This window comes from Chiloscyllium plagiosum, unplaced genomic scaffold (genome assembly GCF_037043375.1).
Source record: "Chiloscyllium plagiosum isolate Xiang-an unplaced genomic scaffold, Cpla_swu_hap1 HiC_scaffold_45, whole genome shotgun sequence".
NCBI classification, from domain to species: Eukaryota; Metazoa; Chordata; class Chondrichthyes; order Orectolobiformes; family Hemiscylliidae; genus Chiloscyllium; species Chiloscyllium plagiosum.
In genome coordinates, this window is record NW_028270183.1 from 14,319,551 (window position 1) to 14,341,539 (window position 21,989).

At 47.0% G+C, this 21,989-nt stretch overlaps 1 protein-coding gene across 1 annotated transcript in view; it reads right to left on the reverse strand.

The window, feature by feature from the left end:
- camsap3 (calmodulin regulated spectrin-associated protein family, member 3) overlaps positions 1 to 21,989 on the reverse strand; it is a 208,174-nt gene that overhangs the window by 62,646 nt on the left and 123,539 nt on the right. The window contains exons 5-7 of the mRNA XM_087983177.1: positions 20,862 to 20,894; positions 13,259 to 13,306; positions 760 to 898 (exon numbers count right to left, since the gene is read on the reverse strand). Coding sequence (XP_087839303.1) covers positions 760 to 898; positions 13,259 to 13,306; positions 20,862 to 20,894 — 220 coding nt within the window. The remainder of the gene's footprint in view (positions 1 to 759; positions 899 to 13,258; positions 13,307 to 20,861; positions 20,895 to 21,989) is intronic.

The following is a 21,989-nucleotide window of genomic DNA, read 5'->3' on the forward strand; positions in this document are numbered from 1 at the left end:
GCCTGTAGATAGATCTTCACCCAGCCTTCTCCACGGAGCGTCTCTCAAGGTGCGTTGCGACTGCATGAATGTGGACAGATAAACGCACACCAAAAGGCTTCCCCTTCTACTCTTTACTCCTCTCCAAATAAAGCAGTCGGCATAAAAACTCAAAGAATGGTTGGGAGTCATACAGTCATGGAGATGGACAGCATGGAAACAGACCCTTCAGTCTAACTCGTCCATGCCGACCAGATATCCTAACCCAAATCTAGTCCCACCTGCCAGCACCAGCCCATATCCCTCCAAACCCTTCCTATTCACATACCCACCCAAGTGCCTTTTAAATGTTACAATTGTACCAGCCTCCTCCACTTCCTCTGGCAGCTCATTCCACACACTTACCACCCTCTGCGTGAAACAGTTGCCCCTTAGGTCTTTCCCCTCTCACCCTAAACCTATGCCCTCTAGTTCTGGGCTCCCCCACCCCAGGGAAAAGACTTTGTCTATTTACCCTATCCATGCCCCTCATGACATTGTAAATCTCTATAAGGTCACCCCTCAGCCTCCCAGTACTTGTGGCATTCTCTGCTCGCCTCTCCCCCACTCTGAGAGAAGGCATTTTTTCTCAAGCCTATATCTGATATCTCTTCTAAATGCGGTCCTAAGGTCTGGTCACCCCCCCCCCCCCACCCATGCAGGGGAAACGCACTCTCACATGGGCAGGGTTAAAACTTCGAGGTTTAAACCAATGGAAGACTCTGGCGTTGAGCAACTCACCTTGCAACCGTAGAACATCTGGACAGTAGTGATGGATGAGGGCTGCCAGAGCACATCCATTGGCGAGGTCCTTGAGCTGCGTTACTGTGGGGAAGCAGGGGGTCTGCTTAGTCAGCACCTTGTCCTTCCTGTAGCGAATCTAGTTACAAGGGAGTGGGGGAGGGAGCGGAAAAGAAATCTTAGGTTTGGAAACAGAGTCGCTGGGAGGGGGGGGGGGGGGGGTGGGGGGGAGGTCCCAAGCACAATTGTACAGACAACAAGGATTGAAATAGCCACTAGTCTGGTTTCATTTCAGAAATGAGCAACACAAATGGATTAAACTATGGAAGAGAGACTGGAAGCAAATCCAGTGGCCCATTTCCACCAAGAGACAATCTCATGCACTGACAGAAGACTCATCTTCCCAAGCCTCTGTCGGACTTCTCAGCAGATACATGTTCTGGTCACCCCAAAACACATACTCTGGACCCAATCCAAAATCCAGTCCCTTCATGTTTCAATGGCCACACGTCGTGCCGATGTATTTACTCATGGCAGGGGAAGGAGGGATTTTAATCTGAAGATACGGGAATAAAGAAAGTCAACCGTCTGAGTTTAAAAGCTCGACTTTTAATTCTCCCAAAGCAAATCACGATATTGGGACTTGATCAGGGACAATGGGAGATGCTCAAATGGTCTGCACACACTGAAATTACCTTCCTATTTTAAAATGTGGAGGTGCTGGTGTTAGACTGGGATGGACAAAATTAAACATCACACAACAACAGGTTTATTTGGAAGCACGAGCTTTCGGAGCGCAGCTCCTTCATCAGGAGGTTGTGGAATGGCCACCTGATGAAAAGGCTGTGCGTCAAAAGTTAGTGCTTCCAATTAAACCTGTTGGACTATAACCTGGTGTCGTGTGATTTTCAACTTGCTATTTTAAGACAGACAGTGTAAAATCTAAGCACAATCACTCGACAATTGCTCAATCCTCGAGACCGTAGCGAGTGCATCTCAAATAAAACAATTCAGACAGAATACTCGAGGTGCCGGGAGTATTAAGCAACTCGCTTCAGAAGTTCCCGAACTTATAGGAACCTCTACCTTCTGTCGCAAAGCAACAACGATAAAACGGAGCGCCTATTAGGGAACAGAATCCCTGAACCATTCTCAACCTGATCGGGAACCCTTCAGTCTTGCTAAGCCAGCCCACAAAAATCAGAACAGGCCAACACTTTATATTTTTAAAATAAAATTGTACATTTACATAACCATTGGTGATCTGAAGTGTGCTGCACAGACAGTTACGTTCTTTTTCATTACTGGTGACAGTGCGTCTTTACACTTACCCTATCACAAATAATATAGGTCAAGACTGAAGGTTTACAAACAGAATGCCTGATACCCAAACAGCTTTTGGCTTTGGGACATTTGATGCATAGTCCAGGGTAACGGACTAGGAGGGACGTGGAATCTTTCTGCTGAGACAATTTACACAACCCTGTTGCAGCAGGCTAGCTGATTGTGCATTGCAAAGACCGTGTCAGAGTGAGGGCTTCTCTGAGCAGCTGTGGGCTAACTCAACGGCATTTCAATCCATTTTCGAGTTAAACTCCCTGGGGACCCAAATGCGAACTGAGGCACTCCACACACTGTGCAATGGAGGACAGCAAACACTGCTCTGTCAAGAGGGGCAAATACACTTCCTTCAGAAAGCTCCTGACAAAAATCATTTACAAGTGAGCCAGATAAAAACCTGAGGGACAAAGCACTTGAAGACGACATGGATGGGACAAATGAAGGTAGGAGGGACAGAACATGGAAGGTAAACACAAAGGCAAATGATCAACAGACTCCAATTTTATTCCAGGTCATGGTTTAGTTTTTTTTCACAAGCTAGTTAATTTTTGTTTAATGCTCAACATTTGTAATGTACTCTTGATCAAAGGCTACATGATTCATGACAGATATCCTGATGGACTAGAGATCAGGCTCCCTACCTTGGAGGGACGCTGTTCCCAGTTGTTGACATTAAAAGGTTTGGCAACAGATAACTAATTGGATTCATTCATTAAAAATGGACATGCTCATGATCTGTAGCAAGGTAGGCCTTTGGATCCAGTTTAAAAGTCAATAAGTACCCAGTGCCTCATGGGGAAATAAACCTTTGAGGACTTCCAAAGTTTTTTTTTGGAAATGAAGAAACTCGACAGGAATAATACAATTTACATTTATATAGCACCTTGAACGTGGCAAAAACGTCTTCTCAGGGGCGGCCATTAAAACACTTGCCACATAAGGGGAGAGGAGGCCAAAAGACTGATCAAAGACCAAGGTTTAAAGGGACCGTGTTTAAAAAAAGATCTGAGAGAGGTGCAGGTTAGAGAGATCGGGGGATGCGAGGCCATGAAGGGATTTGAAAATAACAATTGAAAATATGACCTAATGTTGAGCATTTTGTCATCTGTACTCACTGCAGCCTCATTGTGTCAAACAAGTGGAGACAATTATTTTAGTGACGACAAGATCAAAGGCAGGTACTCGAGAATTCCCACCAGGTTACACACTGGGATCGCAACAGCTAATAACGCTGCTGCCATTTTCTCAATAATACTCCTGCTTCTTACCCATTATACAGCACGGAAGCAGACCCTTCGGCCCTACTCGTCCATGCTGGCCAGGTTTCCTAAACTGAACTAATGCCATTTGCCTGCATTTGGTCCATATTCCTCTAAACCTTTCCTATCCATGTACCTGTCCAAACGTCTTTTAAATGTTGTAAAGCTTAAAAGGCTGTATCCATCTCCTCTGGCAGCTCATTCCATACATGTGCCAGTTCAGAGAAAAACATTGCTCCTCAGGTCCCTCTTCAATCTTTCCTCTCTGACCTTAAATCTATGCCCTCCAATTTTAGACTCCCCTACTCTGGGGAAAAAGACCTTGGCTATTGGCCTTATCTGTGCGCCTCATGGTTTTATAAACCTCTATAACGTCCACCCCTCAGCTTCCAATGCAAAAGGTCCCAGACTATCCGGCCTCTGCTTATAACTCATCCGGTCCATTACTAACAGGCTTGAGCGTGAATTCTCATTTATTTTGGACAATCTTAAACCAGTTTCAATTACGTTCACAGCCATTGACCTACTCTTCCAATCAGAAGAATTTGTCCCTGTTGTCAATGAAACTATCAAAAGAGGTGCAGCAAAGGACATAGGGTTAGAACTTGGAGCCTTGCACTCCACTGACTGGTGTAGGAGGTGCTGAGCAACCCTCTGATGAAATCCCTTTAAACACAGGTTGCTTATCTGCTAAGCAGCACAAAGCCAGTGTATTTAATGTGGGTGTTCGTTGATTTCTATCACCAGGGATCATTCATCGTGTTAGAATTTACTTAACGCAAAGCCAAAAGCTGATCCTCAAAGTTCCAGGCAACCCTTTCAAGGTTCTAATGATAAAACAACAACGTTTCAGAGACTGGAAAAGAGCAAATCAGGTAGCTATTCACATTTGATACGTCACTCTTAGAGGCTTCCTGTGGTAGTCTCCCTGCCTCTGGGCCAGGAGTTCTGGGTTCAAGTCCACTCTGGAAATGTGTCATAACAGGTTAATCAAAAAAAAATCTAAATCACTGAAGAGCACGCAAGAAACATTGAAGGGTGGGACAGAGGGTAAAGAGCAGGGGAATGGTATCCTGTTTCTCTCAATAGGGTCCAGTACAGGCATGGGAGGCTGAATGGCTGCCCTTCCAAGCCGATGGGGCTTTGGTTTGTCATTGTAAACCAGTTGTTAATGAGTGAGCCTGAGTGGACAGGCCCCATTCACAAAGACAATGGATGGACTGAAATACTCAAACATGGGTTTACAGTCTAGTTACAGCCTGGCACGACATGAAGGGAGACCCAGAGGAGTCCAAGATCAATTCGAGAATTACGGAGCCAGATTACGAGCCAAAAACATGGGAGAGTAAAACTGAAAAGGGCCTAATGAAAGGAAAAGCAACAGCAAACCCAGCAAAAGCCAAATCTTGAATGTTCCTATTTATTGAGGAGAGGAACAACAGCAAGACAGAGGGACACCAGTTTAAATTGAGAGAGCAAACTCCTGCTCAGTACACCGAGGCTTCCAGCTGTGACCAACATGCTTGTGTACTTGGGAAGTTGGGAATGCTGTGGCAGTATACAGAATCATAAAATCCTTACAGCGTAGAAGCAGGTCATTTGGCCTAACGAGTCCACACTGACCTTCCAAAGGGCATCCCATCCAAACCCAACACCCCCTAACTGCATTTCCCACAACTAACCCATTGAGCCTACACATCCCTGGACACTGTGGTGTTATGAGGTTGAAGGTGTGTACTGTACCTTTAAGAGAGAGTGAATGCTGTTCGCACCGAGAGCTTGTAGGCACCAGTCACATGACTGACTAGCAGTCTCAGAGTGTACTGGAAAACTGAAAATATCTAACACTGGGCTGTGAAACAAATACCTGAGATTTGGTTGCTAGGTTGATAACCATTTGAATGTAACCAATTTAAATTATGCATCAAGAAGTGTGGTGCTGGAAAAGCACAGCCGGTCAGGAATTCCTGATGAAGAGCTCACGCTGGAAATATCAACTCTCCTGCTCCTCGGATGCTGCCTGACCGGCTGCACTTTTCAACTCTGACCGCCAGCATCTGCAGTCCTCACTTTCTCCTAGTTTAGATTATGCTCCAGGATGCTAAAACCCAATCGATTATGAATTTTCTGTTTTGCCAACATCGAACCAATGAGACAATCCAATGTTCGGGACAGAAAGAAGCAGGCATCTCGGGAGTTAGTCAGAGAGAGCGCAAGCGTGAGAGCGCGAGCGCGCGGGACGGAGAGCACGCGCGGGAGAGCGCGCGGGAGAGCGCGTGGGAGAGCGGGCGGGAGAGAGAGCGGGCGGGAGAGAGAGCGGGCGGGAGAGAGAGCGGGCGGGAGAGAGAGCGGGCGGGAGAGAGAGCGGGCGGGAGAGAGAGCGGGCGGGAGAGAGAGCGGGCGGGAGAGAGAGCGGGCGGGAGAGAGAGCGGGCGGGAGAGAGAGCGGGCGGGAGAGAGAGCGGGCGGGAGAGAGAGCGGGCGGGAGAGAGAGCGGGCGGGAGAGAGAGCGGGAGGGAGAGAGAGCGGGCGGGAGAGAGAGCGGGCGGGAGAGAGAGCGGGCGGGAGAGAGAGCGGGCGGGAGAGAGAGCGGGCGGGAGAGAGAGCGGGCGGGAGAGAGAGCGGGCGGGAGAGAGAGCGGGCGGGAGAGAGAGCGGGCGGGAGAGAGAGCGGGCGGGAGAGAGAGCGGGCGGGAGAGAGAGCGGGCGGGAGAGAGAGCGGGCGGGAGAGAGAGCGGGCGGGAGAGAGAGCGGGCGGGAGAGAGAGCGGGCGGGAGAGAGAGCGGGCGGGAGAGAGAGCGGGCGGGAGAGAGAGCGGGCGGGAGAGAGAGCGGGCAGAGAGAGAGCGGGGAGAGAGAGAGCGGGCGGGAGCGAGAGCGGGCGGGAGCGAGAGCGGGCGGGAGCGAGAGCGGGCGGGAGCGAGAGCGGGCGGGCGCGAGAGCGGGCGCGAGAGCGGGCGGGCGCGAGAGCGGGCGCGAGAGCGGGCGCGAGAGGGGGCGCGAGAGGGGGCGCGAGAGGGGGCGCGAGAGGGGGCGCGAGAGGGAGCGCGAGAGGGAGCGCGAGAGGGAGCGCGAGAGGGGGTGAGAGCGCGAGAGGGGGTGAGAGCGCGAGAGGGGGTGAGAGCGCGAGAGAGAGCGAGAGCGAGAGCCCAACTGCCAGCAAAATACTCTCTCCCACAAGGTACCTTTTTCATATGAAACATCTTTACAGCAAACGACTGAAGACAACCCAGGGAGATGAACAGCGAGAGAAAGACAGACACCAGAGACGGCAACAGCTGTGTGGTTTAGAAATTAAGTTGATGTAATTTTAATTTTACCAGAACAGTATATTGTTACAGAGCGGGAGGTAGATAACAAACATTTAAGAGAAAGGGGGCTTAGAGTTGTAAATACTTGTTATTTAAGGTTCACTTTTAGAGTTAAATAATACATTTATATTTTTTCTTTAAATAGTGGAACTTGGGAGTTCCCTGTCCCTCATATTTTAACAGATTACAAGGTGAGCTTTGCTGGATGTTTGGTTTAATTAGCAGAAGGGTTTACTGCCACATCTTAACAATGGGCAATCGAGCATGCCCAATCGACCCTAACCTGCACAGTTTGTATTGTGGAAGGAAACCGGAGCACCCGGAGGAAACCCACAGAGGGATGGGGAGAATGTACAAACTCCACACATGGACAGTCGCTCAAGGCTGGAATCGAACCCGGGTCCCTGGCACCGGGAGGCAGCCGTGCTAACCACTGAGCCACCGTGCCATGTAGTAAACACAAATCCTTTCAGAACAAGGGGAAAGGATGAAACAAGTACTTTTCCTCAACTGTAAGACGATCTGGGTCAAACACATGAAAGGGAGCTGCACGTATATATAAGGTATGTATCTACACATAAATAAAATGATAGCCAACCTCCCTTGAAATTTTCCAGCATACAATCACTTTCTTTTACATAAAACCACGTTTAACAAAAAAAAACGTAAGAACAAGGCAAAAGAAGGGAGATCCCATAATCAATTATTCCTAACCATCTGAAGAACGAGAAATAAAGTCTTCTAAATTGAATCAACAGTCCAGAAATGTCGTACGTCGAATCTGACCGAGAAAGTAAACATTAAATGCCACAGTTCCCACTATCACCATGAGAACAGGGAAAGCTCCCTCTATTAAATACAACACCAACAGATTGGCTGTTTCAAACCTTGCAGAGTTCAACATTTGACACACATCATTAATACGGCAAAAGTTCATTTGAAGGGTTAGTTTTTTTTTAAAAATTCATTCAAGGTTAAAACAAAACAACAAAACTTCAAGCAACACTACTACAGGACAGAAGTCACAGCATTCCACATACGTTCAAAAGTACACTCATGCCAACTCCGGAATGGAATGATGCATGCACAGGATGGAAGAAAGAAAGATTCTTGTGGTCATTCAACAGGCCTGAAAAATACTGCACAGTGCAAAATTAAAACCAAAAACCAACTCTCACATGAAGAGGTGAAAAAGAAAGAAAGTCATTCAATACTCGACTGTAATATTCCTTTTTAATTTGTAGTTACAAGGCCATAAGACCTTAACCCAACATTTGGAGTTTATAATTTGTTTCGGAAGAATGTCAAATTAATGGCTGAGTTGGATTGCTCTCTGCATCACTACTTGTTTGACTGTTATCGGTGTCTAATTACATGATAGATCTTACTGACTCCAGTTACAAAGTCAAGGTATTTTGAATTTTTGGTGCCTCCCACTCTGTTATGTCTGTTTATGTACGATTTTCCACACTAACTCTTCGCTCTTCTCCAGAGGAGTGAGTAAAACACAGAAGGGAAGAACTTGCATTTATATAGCACCTTTCACGTTCATCCAAAGACACCTCACGAATACTTGTGAAGTGCAAGCCACTTTTGTAAAGCAGGAAACAAGGCAGTGAAGGAGCTGTTCCCTGTGGTAGAGGTGTCGCTCACAAGGGGGCACAGTTTGAGGGTAAGGGGCAGGAGATTCATTTGGGGAAACTTGCTTTTCACTCAGTGGGAATCTGAAATGTAAGGAATGCGAATGGGAAGGTGAAGGAGGCCGGAAACCTTACAACCATTTAAAAATATTCAGACAAGCACTTGAAATATCGTCACATTCAAGGATGTGGGACAAGTGCTGGAAATTGGGATTAACGCTTTTAATGGATGTTAGGTAGGTGCAGACTCAATGGGTCCAAGGGACTTTTCTGTGCTGTAAGAATCTGTGAATTTGCACAAACCAAGCTTCCCATGTGTGATAAAGTCCAGGTCACTGGTTTTCCCGATAGTGAAGGGGGCAGAATGTTTGCCATGCTGAATACACTGCAGCCACTCCAAGGGCTAAGATTGATTCCTGAATAAAGATCTCGGGGTGGTTCAATGTCCGAGTGTTTTTGGGAACCACAAAGACTGAAAGAAAACCTTGTCCCATCGTTTACCTTCACCTCCAGCTCCCCTTTACAGGAGGGTCCGAGATATTCAGGCCTTTAGTAGCTGGATTTGAAGGTTGAAACTTTATTGCTGGAACAGCACAGCAGGTCAGGCAGCATCCAGGGAACAGGAGATTCGACGTTTCGGGCACAGGCCCTTCCTTCAAGGAGCAACACGGGCATTTCCGATAACTGGCACATTTCTCAAGTTGTTCTCAGGTTTCAGAGTCATAGAGTCGTACAACATTGAAACAGACCCTTAGTCCAGGCTGACCAGATATCCTGAATTCACCCAGTCCGATTTTGCCTTACAATGGACTCGGATTCGGAACTGGGTCACGAACCAAATGCACCAAAACGTGAGTTGGCCAAAATGACAAGATTCAGACATTACGCGCCAGCTATTGAAAAGAAAAACTCTTATATAAAGCCTCCGAGGGACCAGTTAGCAGGGGCTGTCTGATGGGGGTGAAGGAGTTCCCTTACTTCAGTGGTGTCATATTTGGTCTTTTCCACATCAGCCACTGAGTCTGCATTTTCTCAACATTCACACTCAGCACGAACAGCTGACTACTTGTCTGTAACTCGCTCAATGGATTTCAAGGTTTGTTTGCGCTTAGAATGTAGAATTGTTGAAGGGAAGAGACTGGACCCAGAGGAGAGAGAACTTTGCATTTTAACTCATGTGAAAATTTTTATCTTTTAACTAAACAATTCACATTTGAATATTTTACCCCTCACAACACGCTCTGGTCTGACAGAATCTTGGGAGGGAACTCCAACTCCAGGGCCAATTTAAACTCAATACAGGTATTTATTGCCTGACTGATCTTAAACAATAAAACAGAACCTAAAGGCTCTTAAGGTACAGTGGTAATGTCCCTACCTCTGAACCTCAGAGGCCTGAGTTCAAGTCCCACCTGGACCAGAGGTGCGTCATCAGAGGAATAACATCTCTGAACAAGTTGAGTGAAAAATATTGACAACACAACCTCTAAAGCCAGATCACCCAAGTCAGTCAATAAAAGTGCTGGGCCACTTTTGGGATACCATGTGTAATTCTGGTCTTTCTGCTAATAAGAAAGATGTCGTGAAACTTGAGAGGGTTCAGAAAAGATTTACAAGGATGTTGCCAGGGTTGGAGAGTTTGAACTATAAGGAGAGGCTGAGGCAGTTTTCCCTGGAGCGTCGGAGGCTGAGGGGTGACCTTATACAGATTTATAAAATCATGAGGGGCATGGATAGGATAAATAGACAAGGTCTTTTTACCAGAGTTGGGGAGTCCAGAACTGCAGGGCAGAGGTTTAGGGTGAGTGGTGAAAGATTCAAAAAGGGACCTCAGAGGCAGCTTTTTCCACAGAGTGGTGAGTGTATGGCATGAGCTGCCAGAGGAAGTGGTGGAGACTGGTACAATTACGACATTTAAAAGGCATCTGGATGGGTTTGGAGGGATATGGGCCAGGTGCTAGCAAATGGGGCTAGATTAATTTAGGATATCTGGTCGGCATGGACGAGTTGGGTCGAAGTGTCTGTTTCTGTGCTGGACATCTCTCCGACTCTAAGATAAGTCTACCCCAGTGACCATTTTTGAACTGCCCTCAGTTCGTGCCAGAACCAGGCCTTGGGATGGTTTACCCTCGGGACACAAAGTAATCCATTAACAGATGGAGAACTAATTCGGGTCTGTCCCTCACAGTGTGAAATGGATGGGGTAATGAGTAGAGTGCACTTGGGCCTACCCAGACAAGGATGGGGTTTGACAGCTTCCAGCAGACCTCTCTTGGCCCTCTTCTGTGCTCTACCCTCTGAGAAGCTGTGCAGATGGAATGATGATCCTGGTCCCTCATCACTCTGACAAAGATGAAAGATGTGGCAGAGTGGGAGAAACCCAGATTCAAAAACTGACCGGAACATAAATCAGAAGCAGGCAGCTCAGGGAAACTGCTCCTGATAGCTGCTCTTCTGAATTACAGGGGTGGGTCTGAACAGTCACTGCCAGGGGATTTCAGCAGGTCTCTATGGCTTCAGTCAGAAAGTCTGGCCTCATTGAATAGGATGACATTGAATTAGGGGCTGCACAGTGGTTCAGTGGTTAGCACTGCTGCCTCATGGCACCAGGACCTGGGTTAGATTCCACCATCACGCGACTGTCTGTGTAGAGCTTGCCTTTTTTCCCAGTGTCTGTGTGGGTTTCCTCCGGGTGCTCCGGTTTCCTCCCATAGTCCAAAGATGTGCAGGTTAGGGTGAACTGGCTGAGCTAAACTGCCCATAGTGTTCAAGGATGTGTAGGTTAGGTGTATTAGTCAGGGGAAATGTAGGGGAATGGGTCTGGATGTGTTCTTCTTCGGAGGGTTGGTGTGGACTTGATGGGCCAAAGGGCCTGTTGCCACACTGTAAGGATTCTATGACATTGAAGGATCTGTCAGAGTTAGACTTGGAAGAAAAGTGAATAATTGAACACAACTGCACTTCAAACGCATAACACTTAAATTACTCAAGTGAAAGGTTGAGAGCTGTTAGTTATATTCAACGAGCTAGCTGCCCTCCCAAAAGCCTGAAGGAAGTTTTAAACGGGGTGGCACGGTAGCTCAGTGGTTGGCACTGCTGCCTCACAGTGCCAGGGACCTGGGTTCAATTTGATCCTTGGGTGACTGTGTGGAGTTTGCTCGTTCTCACCATGTCTGTGTGGGTTTCCTCCCACAGTCCAAAAATGCGCAGGTTAGGGTGGATTGGTGAGGCTAAGTTGCCCATAGTGCCCAGGGGTGTGCAGGTTAGGGTGGGTTGGCCGTGCTAAATTACCCATAATGCCCAGGGATGTGTAGGTTAGGTGAATCAGCCACAGGAAACTCAGGGATAGCAGGGAGATGGGTCTAGGTGGGATACACTTCATAGGGTCGGTGTGGACCTGTTGGGCCGAATGGCTTGCTTCCACACTGTAGGGATACTATGGAACATTATGTAAAGCAGAAAGATGGGCATAATATTCCAGAGAGTAACCAACTCCTCTTGAGTTACGTCCAGAATGAGAGCAAATCACCAGGACACAGGAGAAGCAAGCGACTCTGGGGTGACTACAGTCAACTCAGGTTCCAGGTCCCCAGTGCCCTGAAGCTCTGGGCAGGTTGGCTGTTTCTGAGCCCCTCAGCTCGCTCGGTGAACAAATGAACACACGACCAGTTACGGGGCCTTGCGAGAGTTCCTTCAATCCCCTAATGACATTAAAAGGTGCTGTACAAAGGCAAGTTTCAGGTATTACCCAATCACATTCCAGTGGCTTTTCTAACTTTTTGAAAATAAAACCCGAATGCTACATTCAGCTTGAGAGTCAAGCAGAACCAACTCTGGAGGCTAGGCTGGTACAACCTGGGTCCACATTTCTGTCTGAGGCACAGATCTGGGACTTGGGAAACAGGAAAGGAATGGGGTTGTGACCATCAGGACTTTCCTGTGCGAGACAACACCCTCTCAAGGGATCAATTTGTTCAGTGATTTAAGCACTTGGTCAGGAAAGGCCTGAACGCACAGCAGAGCAGGTAGTAGCTGAACATCTCTTCAACAAAAACAGAAATTGCTGGAAAAGCTTAGGTCGAGCAGCAAGTGTGGAGAGACATCAGAGTTAATGACTCTTCACAGATGCTGCCGGACCTGAGGGACATGGATAGGATAAATAGCCAAAGGCTTTTCCCAGAACAAGAGGGCATAGGTTTAGGGTGAGAGGGGAAAAATGTAAAAGAGACCTAAGGGGCAACATTTTCACCCAGAGGATGGTACGTGTATGGAATGAGCTGTCAGAGGAAGTGGTGGAAGCTGGTACAATTGCAACATTTAAGAGGCATTTGGATGGGTATATGAATAAAAGGGTTTAGAGGGATATGAGCCGGGTGCTGGCAGGTGGGACTAGATTGGGTTGGGATATCTGGTCGGCATGGTTGGACCGAAGGGTCTGTTTTCGTGCTGTACATCTCGATGACTCTACGACTTGCTGAGCTTTTCCAGCAACTTTCTGATTTACAGTATCCGCAGTCTTCCGGTCGTTCGATAAAGACCATTTTTCACTGGAGGCCTTTCGGTTTCAAATGAACATATTTCCAGTGTACAGCGATGTCTGCTAACTTTGTAATTTAAAAAAAAGCCTCTTGTTTTAAGCACTGGGGTGGCCAAACACACTCAACGCAGTTCATGCAGAAATTTCTCAAACTTTCCTTGTCGGAAGCTCAAAGTCCAGAGTGATTTGTTTTGGCGGCACGGGCCGCAGAATCTTCCGGAACCGCAAAAAAAGGGTTGAGGGGCCAACTGCCAACTGGGGCCTGGCGATTAAAAAGGAATAAAGCAGCCTTCTTCACAAGCAGCCCTGTCTCCGATGACAGCCCCCGGTGCGTCCCACACTCCCCGTATCCCTCCCCAACCACAAAAGTAAAACTCAAAAGACAAAGTTGATTGAACTGATGCGATACGTTACCATAGGAGGCTTATTCTCAGACTCCTTCAAACAAAAAGCGATGGCATGCTGAATGCAATGGCAAAAAAAGGAAGAAGCATAAACGCAGTGTACTAGACTCAGCCACTGAGAACGAGAGCGCGCTGAGGTCTGTCAGGTGACCAGCATGCAGCCCTACGGCTTGGCTAACACACGATAGGGCAGCGAGGAATCAGTGTCTCTTAGCTCATTCCATTGATGGTCTCGACATGGGCGGGTCTCTCCACAAGCTGCTCGCTTCCCCGGGATACCTTTATCCTCCTCCTCCTCCCCCACCCAAATTCTATTCTTCGATATCCAATTAGAGAGCGCCACTTAGATAAAGACTTCGCCATTTGTGCACCTCATGCTCTCGAATTAAAAAAGTCCCCATCTCTCCTCAGGATGGCACATCCCACCAACAATTTCTCCATATTTCACTCTTCTCGGGATGGAGGGTTAGCACCTAGTCTCGCCCCCTTCCCCACCCAATCCCTGTGTCTATTATCTGATAAGATTACATTCCCTATAGTGTGGAAACAGGCCCTTCGGCCCAACAAGTCCACACCGACCCTCTGAAGAGTAACCCACGCCCGACTAATGCACCTAATAACTATGGACAATTTAGCATGGCCAATCCACCCTAACCTGCACATCTTTGGAATGTGGGAGGAAACCGGAGCACCCGGAGGAAACTCACACAGACACGGGGAGAATGTGAAAACCCACACAGACAGTTGCCCGAGGCTAGAATTTAACCTGGGACCCTTGCGCTGAGGCAGCAGTGCTAACCACTTAGCCAACGTGCCACCTCATTTTTAGTTTTGTGTCTGTCATTCAATTTTGTGGAAATTGGATTTCATATACCATGGTAGGATTTGAACCCCTCTGGGCTGCTATCATAGAATCCCTACAGTGTGGAAACAGACCATTCATCCCATTCAGTCCATACCAGCCTTCCAAACAGCATCCCACCCAGATCTCCGTGATCTTGCATGTCCCATGGCTCACCCATCTAGCCTGCACACCCCTGAAGGTAAGGGGCAATCCACCCTAATCTGCACATCTTTGGACTGTGGGCGGAAACTGGAGCACCTGGAGGAAGCCCACGCAGACATTGGGAGTACGTGCAAACTCCACACAGAGTCGCCAGAGGCTGGAATCGAACCTGGATCCCTGACGCTGAGAGGCAGCAGTGCTAGCCACTGTGCTGGCCAAACCCACAGCCACCAGATCCCCATGCCCCATGTCATGCCTGTAGAGCTCATTTTGAAACCCTGGCCTCCATCTTGCTTCTATAACTTTGGCACATTGAACCAAGCTCTGGCCAATCATTTGAGATGGCTTCCTCCTCCCTCTGAATGAGGAACTGTGGACTGATTGGAAGAGAAAGCTCATCTCAATAACCATTCCATACCCAACTTGGTGGAATGAGAACTTCCCTCCTCATCCCATTGGAAAACACCTCTGAGGGGAAAGCGAAACCGAACTCAAATCCCCTCCCTTTTGTTTTAATTTGTGGACAGGGTAGATGCCAAGCACAGCGGGCAGAGACTCTGTGAAAGATAACATTCAACCCAATGATCTAAGAGACACACAACCCAATTTAAAAAAGTATTCAGATTTTAACAACGGAGGTAAAGGATTAACATTCACTCTCAAAGCAAAGGATTCTGGGATTGCCAACTACAATTCTTAGACAGAGATGACCAGTTTAAAATGGGCCCAATTACAATGAATTACCGAAAGAGCACAGAACCTAAGAAGCACTTTCTAGAAATCTATGTAGAAGAGGGTGTCTTAACTACTTGCTGAATGGCCAAAATGGCTTCGTATTGCCCGTCAGGTTGCAGTAAGTTGATGACAAAAGCAACAAGGACCGGACAGTGAATGAAAAATGCCAGAAAATTCCATTCAGGTGACCAAATCCCTTGTACTGCAGAATACCTCTCTCGTTGACTGGAAATCGGTCCAATCAGTCAACATGCCATAAAGACCAGGGGAAAAACCACACAAGATACGTCACCCGTTCAGACAGCTCTCCATGACAACATGATTTTTTTTTTGAAAAATGTAGAAGGTTCTTGGGCACAAACCTCAACCACTGGTCTTGGAATCAGCTGTCTCTTAACATTGATCTTAGCGTTTTCATCAACATTAGAGTCAAGAGCTTGCGATCGGAGGGCTGGAGGAAGAAAGGGGAGCTGTGGCTACAGTCAGATCAGCCATGACTTTATTGATTGGCGGAACAGGCTCGAGGGGGCCAAATATTTCTTGCGTTCTTGTAAATTTAAGCATACATCACCCAGCCAACTCTCTGAAGTTCCCCACAGAGCTTGAAAAACATTATGGTTTTTTTAAAAAACAGCAACAGAAACACATTTGGTTTAGTAGCACTGCTAAAATGTAAAGCTGGAAGAATTGAGGGGAGGAAATGGCCTTTTCCTCACATTCCACCCCCACCCCCCACCCCAATACCTCTTTCCAGAGAATGCTGGAAATGGTCCCTTTAAGAATAAACCAGGAAACGCTCAAAAGGAGCGGTCAGTGCCCACTGGAGAATGCATTGAAGATCTGGTTATCACCAGGAAGGGGAGTTGTTTAGAAAAGGTGAGGGAAGGGCTCTTATGCAGCAATGGCAGTATCACCACCTCCCAGCCAGGAGGTCTGGGTTCAAGTCCCAAATGCTGGAGAGCCATGTTACAGAAAGAACACAGACTGGAGTTTGCATTGAATGGTGAAATGTGAATAATCAGCTCATGGTCAATGGACTAACACCTGTTTCAGTAAATCAGCATCTAGCAATATAATGATTACCCTCCCTCTATGCTTTTTAAACCGCACTTTCTTTTGGAAGGGCTCTTGTCTATCTTTCGGTTTCCTGAGAGTTTACTTTTGTGAACACTCCTCCCTCTCTCGTTTCTCTGATCATCCTCTATGATTGACTCCCTACAGTGTGCACACAGGCCATTTGGCACATCGAATCCACATTGACCCTCCGAAGAGCATCCCATGCAGATCCACCTCTCCCTGCGACTCTATTTCCCATGGCTAACCCACCTAGCCTGCACACCCCTGGACACTAGGGACAATTTACCAAGGCCAATCCACCATAACCTACACATCTTCAGACAGTGGGAGAAACCGGAGCACCAGGAGGAAACCCACGCAGACACGGGGAGAACGTGCAAACTCCAGACTGACAGTCGCCCAAAGCTGGGATTGAACCCAGGTCCCTGGCACTGTGAGGCAGCAGTGCTAACCACTGAGCCACCCCAAAGTGGAGTCTCATTTTCTTTACACTAATAATTTCGCATAGGTGAGGGCGTGAAATGGTATTGCAACGAAAATAAATCAGTTCAGTCTTTCGCCACCTTCCAAACCATAAATGTTGCAAGTTTATAACACAGGACATCAGAATCAAACATCATAGAGTTGACAAATCCCAGTCAGGGTCACAATGAATTACAATCAGCCTCTTTGTTTGAAGGGGACGGAGTGGGAAGGAGGTGGGTGGAGAAACACCATGATTTTTGCTTTTATAATTTCACCCCCAAACATATACCCAAAGACCACCAAACGTTGGCACCTCTGGCTGTGACGCATTCCTAGAAATTCAAGACTTCTTGGGTCTTCGCCCATAGTATTTTGCAACTAATGCGTTGCCAAAGAAAACATTGAGGATCCATCTTCTTCAGGGTCCTTGTGATTTTAGTCCCAGGTTTGTGGCTTGCTGTCACGATTTCAAACTGGAATTCCTGGAGATCCCGTCGCTGCTGGAAGAGGAGACGCAGGCAGGGGTTCAGCTGGTGTGCTCTCTCTGGTCATGGGGCCTGCCAGTATTGGCCAGCAGATCCTTACTAGGAAAGGATGGCCACTTGGACTGCTCATGCCAAGTATCCTCCCCCTCCAAATTTCGGACTGCCGAAGGCTCCAACAGAGGGCATTAAGGATGCACAGCGCCAGCAGTGTGTGCAAACTCTCAGGATGTACTGCAGCAACTCCCCATAGTCCTTAGACAGAACCTTCCAAACCCATGACTTCTACTTTCTAGAAGTAGAAGGACAGCAGATACATGGGAACACCACCCCCCCTGCAAGTTCCCCTCCGAGCCACTCACCATCCTGACTCAGAATAAATCGCCGTTCCTTCAGTGTCACTGGGTCAAAGACCTGGGATTCCCTTTCTAATCATAGAATCCCTATGTAGCGTGGAAGTAAGCCATTCGGCCCATCGAGTCCACACCAACTGAAAAGCATCCGACACAGACCCATCCGCTCCACTACCCGACTCCCTGTGTTTCCTATGGCCAATTCACCGAGCCTGCACATCCCTGGACACTATGGGCAATTGAGTTTGGCCAATCCACCCTAACCTGCACATCTTTGGAATGTGGGAGGAAACCAGAGCACCTGGAGGAAACCCACGCAGACATGGGGAGAATGTGCAAACTCCACACAGTCAGTCACCTGAGGCTGGGATTGAACCTGGGTCCTTGGCACTGTGAGGCAGCAATGCCAACCACTGAGCTTCCCTAATAGCATGGAGAGATTGCCAACACCACATGGACTGCAAGGGTTCAAAGAGAGAAGCTCACCACCACCTTCTGAAGAGCCACGGGCTACAACTGCTGGCCTCGCTGGCAAAGCCCATATCCAAATCTAAAGATCTAAACCATCTGCAAGCCACTTTCCAGGAGCCCAATCAGCTATCAATCTTGACAAAAAAAGAGGTTCTGACAAAAATGATCCATCGTGGAAAAATATAACAGATGTATTTTGAGGCGAAGTGAGGTTGGATCATAATTCCAGCAGGCAATTCACAATCAGGGTTACAAAATAAAGGCAGAGGCATGCTACAGAGAGGCCATGATCTAATTAAACAGCGGCACAGCCTAGAGGGGCCGAATGATCTCTTTGTGTTCAATGGTGCAGTGTGTCAAGCTTTTTAATCATGGAATGGTTCAGATTCCAGTTTGAGACAGCTTTCAGGTACTTGACCGTGCCCCTCAATCTCCCAGGCCATACACCCACACCTCTCACCAGGTTGGTTTTAATTACTCCTTCACGGGATGAGGGCATCACTGGCCAGGCCAGCATTTATTGCCCATCCCCAATTGCCCAGAGGGCAGTTAAGAGTAACCCACATTGCTGTGAGTCTGCAGTCACTTGTAGACCAGACTGGATAAGGATGGCAACATTAGCGAACCAGATGGTTTTTTTTCCCCAACAATCAACAACAGATTCACAGTCAGTCATTGTTAAGCTCTTACTTGTAAGTATTTTTACTGAGTTCAAATTACACCATCTACCAGGGTGGGATTCGAACCTGGGTCCCCAGAACATTACCTGGGTCTCTACATTAACAGTCTAATGATAATACCACTAGGCCATGCCTCCCCTAGGTTGCAGGGAGATCCAAACAGATGACGTTCATGAGCTGGAGCAACAGAACATGGGGATCCAAACAGAATAAGTGACCCAATTTTTAAAGAGGAAGAGAGAAGAGGAGGAAACAAAAGTACAGGGGAGAGAGAACAGGATAATGAGAATACATGTTGGCAGCTTCACTGTGAGGTCAACATTGCTATGATCAGGCAAAGTGAGTCCTTTCTCTAGATTCATTAACCTTCACATTAGGTATGGCGGATAGTCACCAATATACAACAAATAGTCAGAACCAATTTCAGCTTCAATTTTTTTTTAAACCCAGGATCAATTTGACACTGTCACACCGATTCATTGCTGTCACACACTACCTCAAGAGCGATGGGCATATCAATGTTTTCTCCGTGTCACCATTCGCAGAGGTTGTCATTCTGAGGCCAAATGGCAACACTTTGACCAGAGAACACTAGCAGAGCCAGTCCCCAAAGTCAGAGGGAGCTCACTCACATCCCAGAATACAATATCCAAAATGGCATGCGGTCACTCAGACACAACAGCGTGCCCATACCGTGTCAAAAAAAAAATGAAGTTTGCCATCTTTAACAATAAATGGGTGTGGAAAATAAAGTAAACAATTAAAACTATGCATTCCGCGGGTGTTTTGCCCTTCCCCCTCTACATAGATTTGCTTTACAAACATCCATGGCACCTCCTAGTCAGAACTCCATTCCATGAGTTTTCACCAATTGAGGTGGTCAAGACAGCAGCCATCTCGATTCATACTGCAGCAGGTTCCTACGGCCCGAAACCCATGGCTGAAGAGCATTTCTCAGTTAGCCTTCCTCTTCCTGAGCCTTTCTGACCGTCTCATAAGCGTGCGCGCACACACAACCCCTCATCACTCTCAATAGAGGTTAGCCACAAGTGAGCAACCCAAGTTTGGAGCACAATCTCGGCTCTCTCCGAAGGGAAGTCTCACTGACTAAACGGACAAGACACTGCTTCCTAAACGCCAGTTCTGTCACGTTGTTTTGTACTACCTGCAAGAATTTTTTTTTTTTTTTAAAATTTCTGACCAATTCAACAAGCCAATTTAAATCTGAGTAGATAAGAGTGTGGCCTTGGAAAGATCACAGCAGCATCTGAGGAGCAGGAGAGTCAACATTTCAGGGAGGACCCTTCATCAGGACTGCCCCTGCTCCTCATATGCTGCCTGACCTGCTGTGCTTTTCCCAGCGCCACACTCTATTTACACTGACTCACCAGCATCTGCAGTCCTCACTAATTGCCCAATTTAAATCTGACACAATTAATGTCATAGAGATGGACAGCACAGAAACAGGCCCTTCAGCCCAACTCATCCATGCCAGCCAGATATCCTAAAATGAATCTAGTCCCATTTGCCAGCATTTGGCCCAAATCCCTCTCAACCTTGGGTGGGTTTAGAGGGATTTGCTCAATAAGGCACCCATCCAGATGCCTTATTAGACAATACTTTTAAAAAGGGGTAATAGCTGACAAATCTTTCAGTGAGAAACTAATGAATCACAGCACTGAAGAGAGGAAAACAAAAAGTTATTGGGAGAAAAGTCACTAAAACAGATCTACACAGAAAGTGTGTGGTGCTGGAAAAGCACAGCAGGTCAGGCAGCATCTGAGGAGCAACAGAATCGACGTTTCAGACATAAGGCTAATGCGCGAAAGGTTAATTCTCCTGATCCTCAGATGCTCGTTGATTCTCCTGCTCCTCACTCTCGAAAACAGATCTACTGCACACTTCGTGAAGATCATGCCGCTTTTAGGATGAGGTTTTGTTTTGTCCATTAAGAAAACATCCTATCGCTTATCGATTTGGATTTTTGGCACTTTAAAAGCAATTTTGTCAAGTCATTATGTAATAACACATGAGCTATTATTTTGCCCTGCAAGGGTAGGCGAGAATCCAAATTTTGTTTGTGGGCAGAATAAACAATCCCAGCATCCTTCGCTTCTTGAGTATCCCATCATGCAGCCTTCCCCACCACCGACTCCCCAAACCAAAGGTTAACGGATTTGTTTAAAAAAAAACACGCAGACACTGCAACTCAAGCCAACAGTTTTTTTTTTTTTAAAATCATCTCAACAAGGCATTTTCTTTCTCAAAAGAAAAAGGTGGGGAAACAGGGCAAAAGTCAAGGGTCAGAGGTGAGATGCAGTAAAAAGTTGAGAGGCGGACTTACAGGAACTAGCTTCCAATACCACTTGGTGGGACACTGTTGGAGGACAGTGTGTCACAGAGAGATCAAAGTCAAAGAGGAAAGGGGAGAGAAAGGAGGGAAAAGAGGAGAAGCATTGAATTTCATAAATATTAACAAGCGCTTCAGACGAAAATATTAAATACACGTTAAATATACAGAAAGATTCAGAGCTCATCAACACAAGATTCAAGTGTCACCACGTTGAGTAAAAACACAGAAAACAAAACCCCAACTGAGTGTTTTTGCTTTTGAAACAGCCTTGTTAACCGATGATGCTGCATTGTGTGTATGTAGCTCAGAGAAATCGTTTCTCCAAGTGAACTGCAATGGTCTTTAATGTGAATGGGAGAGGGGCGAGAGAGTTTTGGATTCAGACCCTGTTAAAAAGCCACTGAAAGTCCTGTGGGCAACCCTGTCAATTCTATCCTCGGATTTTGCCCATCCATTACACACAGCTCAGCGGCGTAGTCAGAAGCTAGATCGAGAAAGATTTCCAAAGTTGGAAGTCAGTCACAGCGCCAATCCCCGCAGCAAATTGGTTAGACTGACAAAACCAAACCAAAAAAAACTGGACAGCATTGTAATCCCCAAGATGAAACAAAATCATGATACCACCTGGTCAAAAACAGCAGAGGAGATCAAACTGGAGGAAGACACGGTGCAAGGTTGAAAGAAGTTAGGGCACAGGCGGAATTTTGATCAAGCTGTCAAGGAGTTTGACTAATTTCTTTTCTTTGCAAAAGAAGTCGATCACTTACATTTTCTATAAAATGAGGGAAGAGTCCAAACACATCATTCCACTCTTTCTGTTAATGTTTTGATCAGTCAAGGATACTCAAAAGTGTGGGCTCTGCCAGACCAAGGAGCCAATTAAACTGAATGCAACGTGACACATTTACAGGGATTGTGTACCAGATGGCTGAATAAATCCTGACCCCTCACCTTCACCTCACTCAGCATCCATTATCGACAAATCCCTGCCTTAAAACACATCCTGGCTCAGAACTGTTCAGACAATATGCAGGCTAGCTCAGTGGCCGTGCAGAGGGGGATAGTCTTGGTTCAAATGAAAGAAGAGATGGCCAATATGCAGCGCTCAATGCAGTTAAA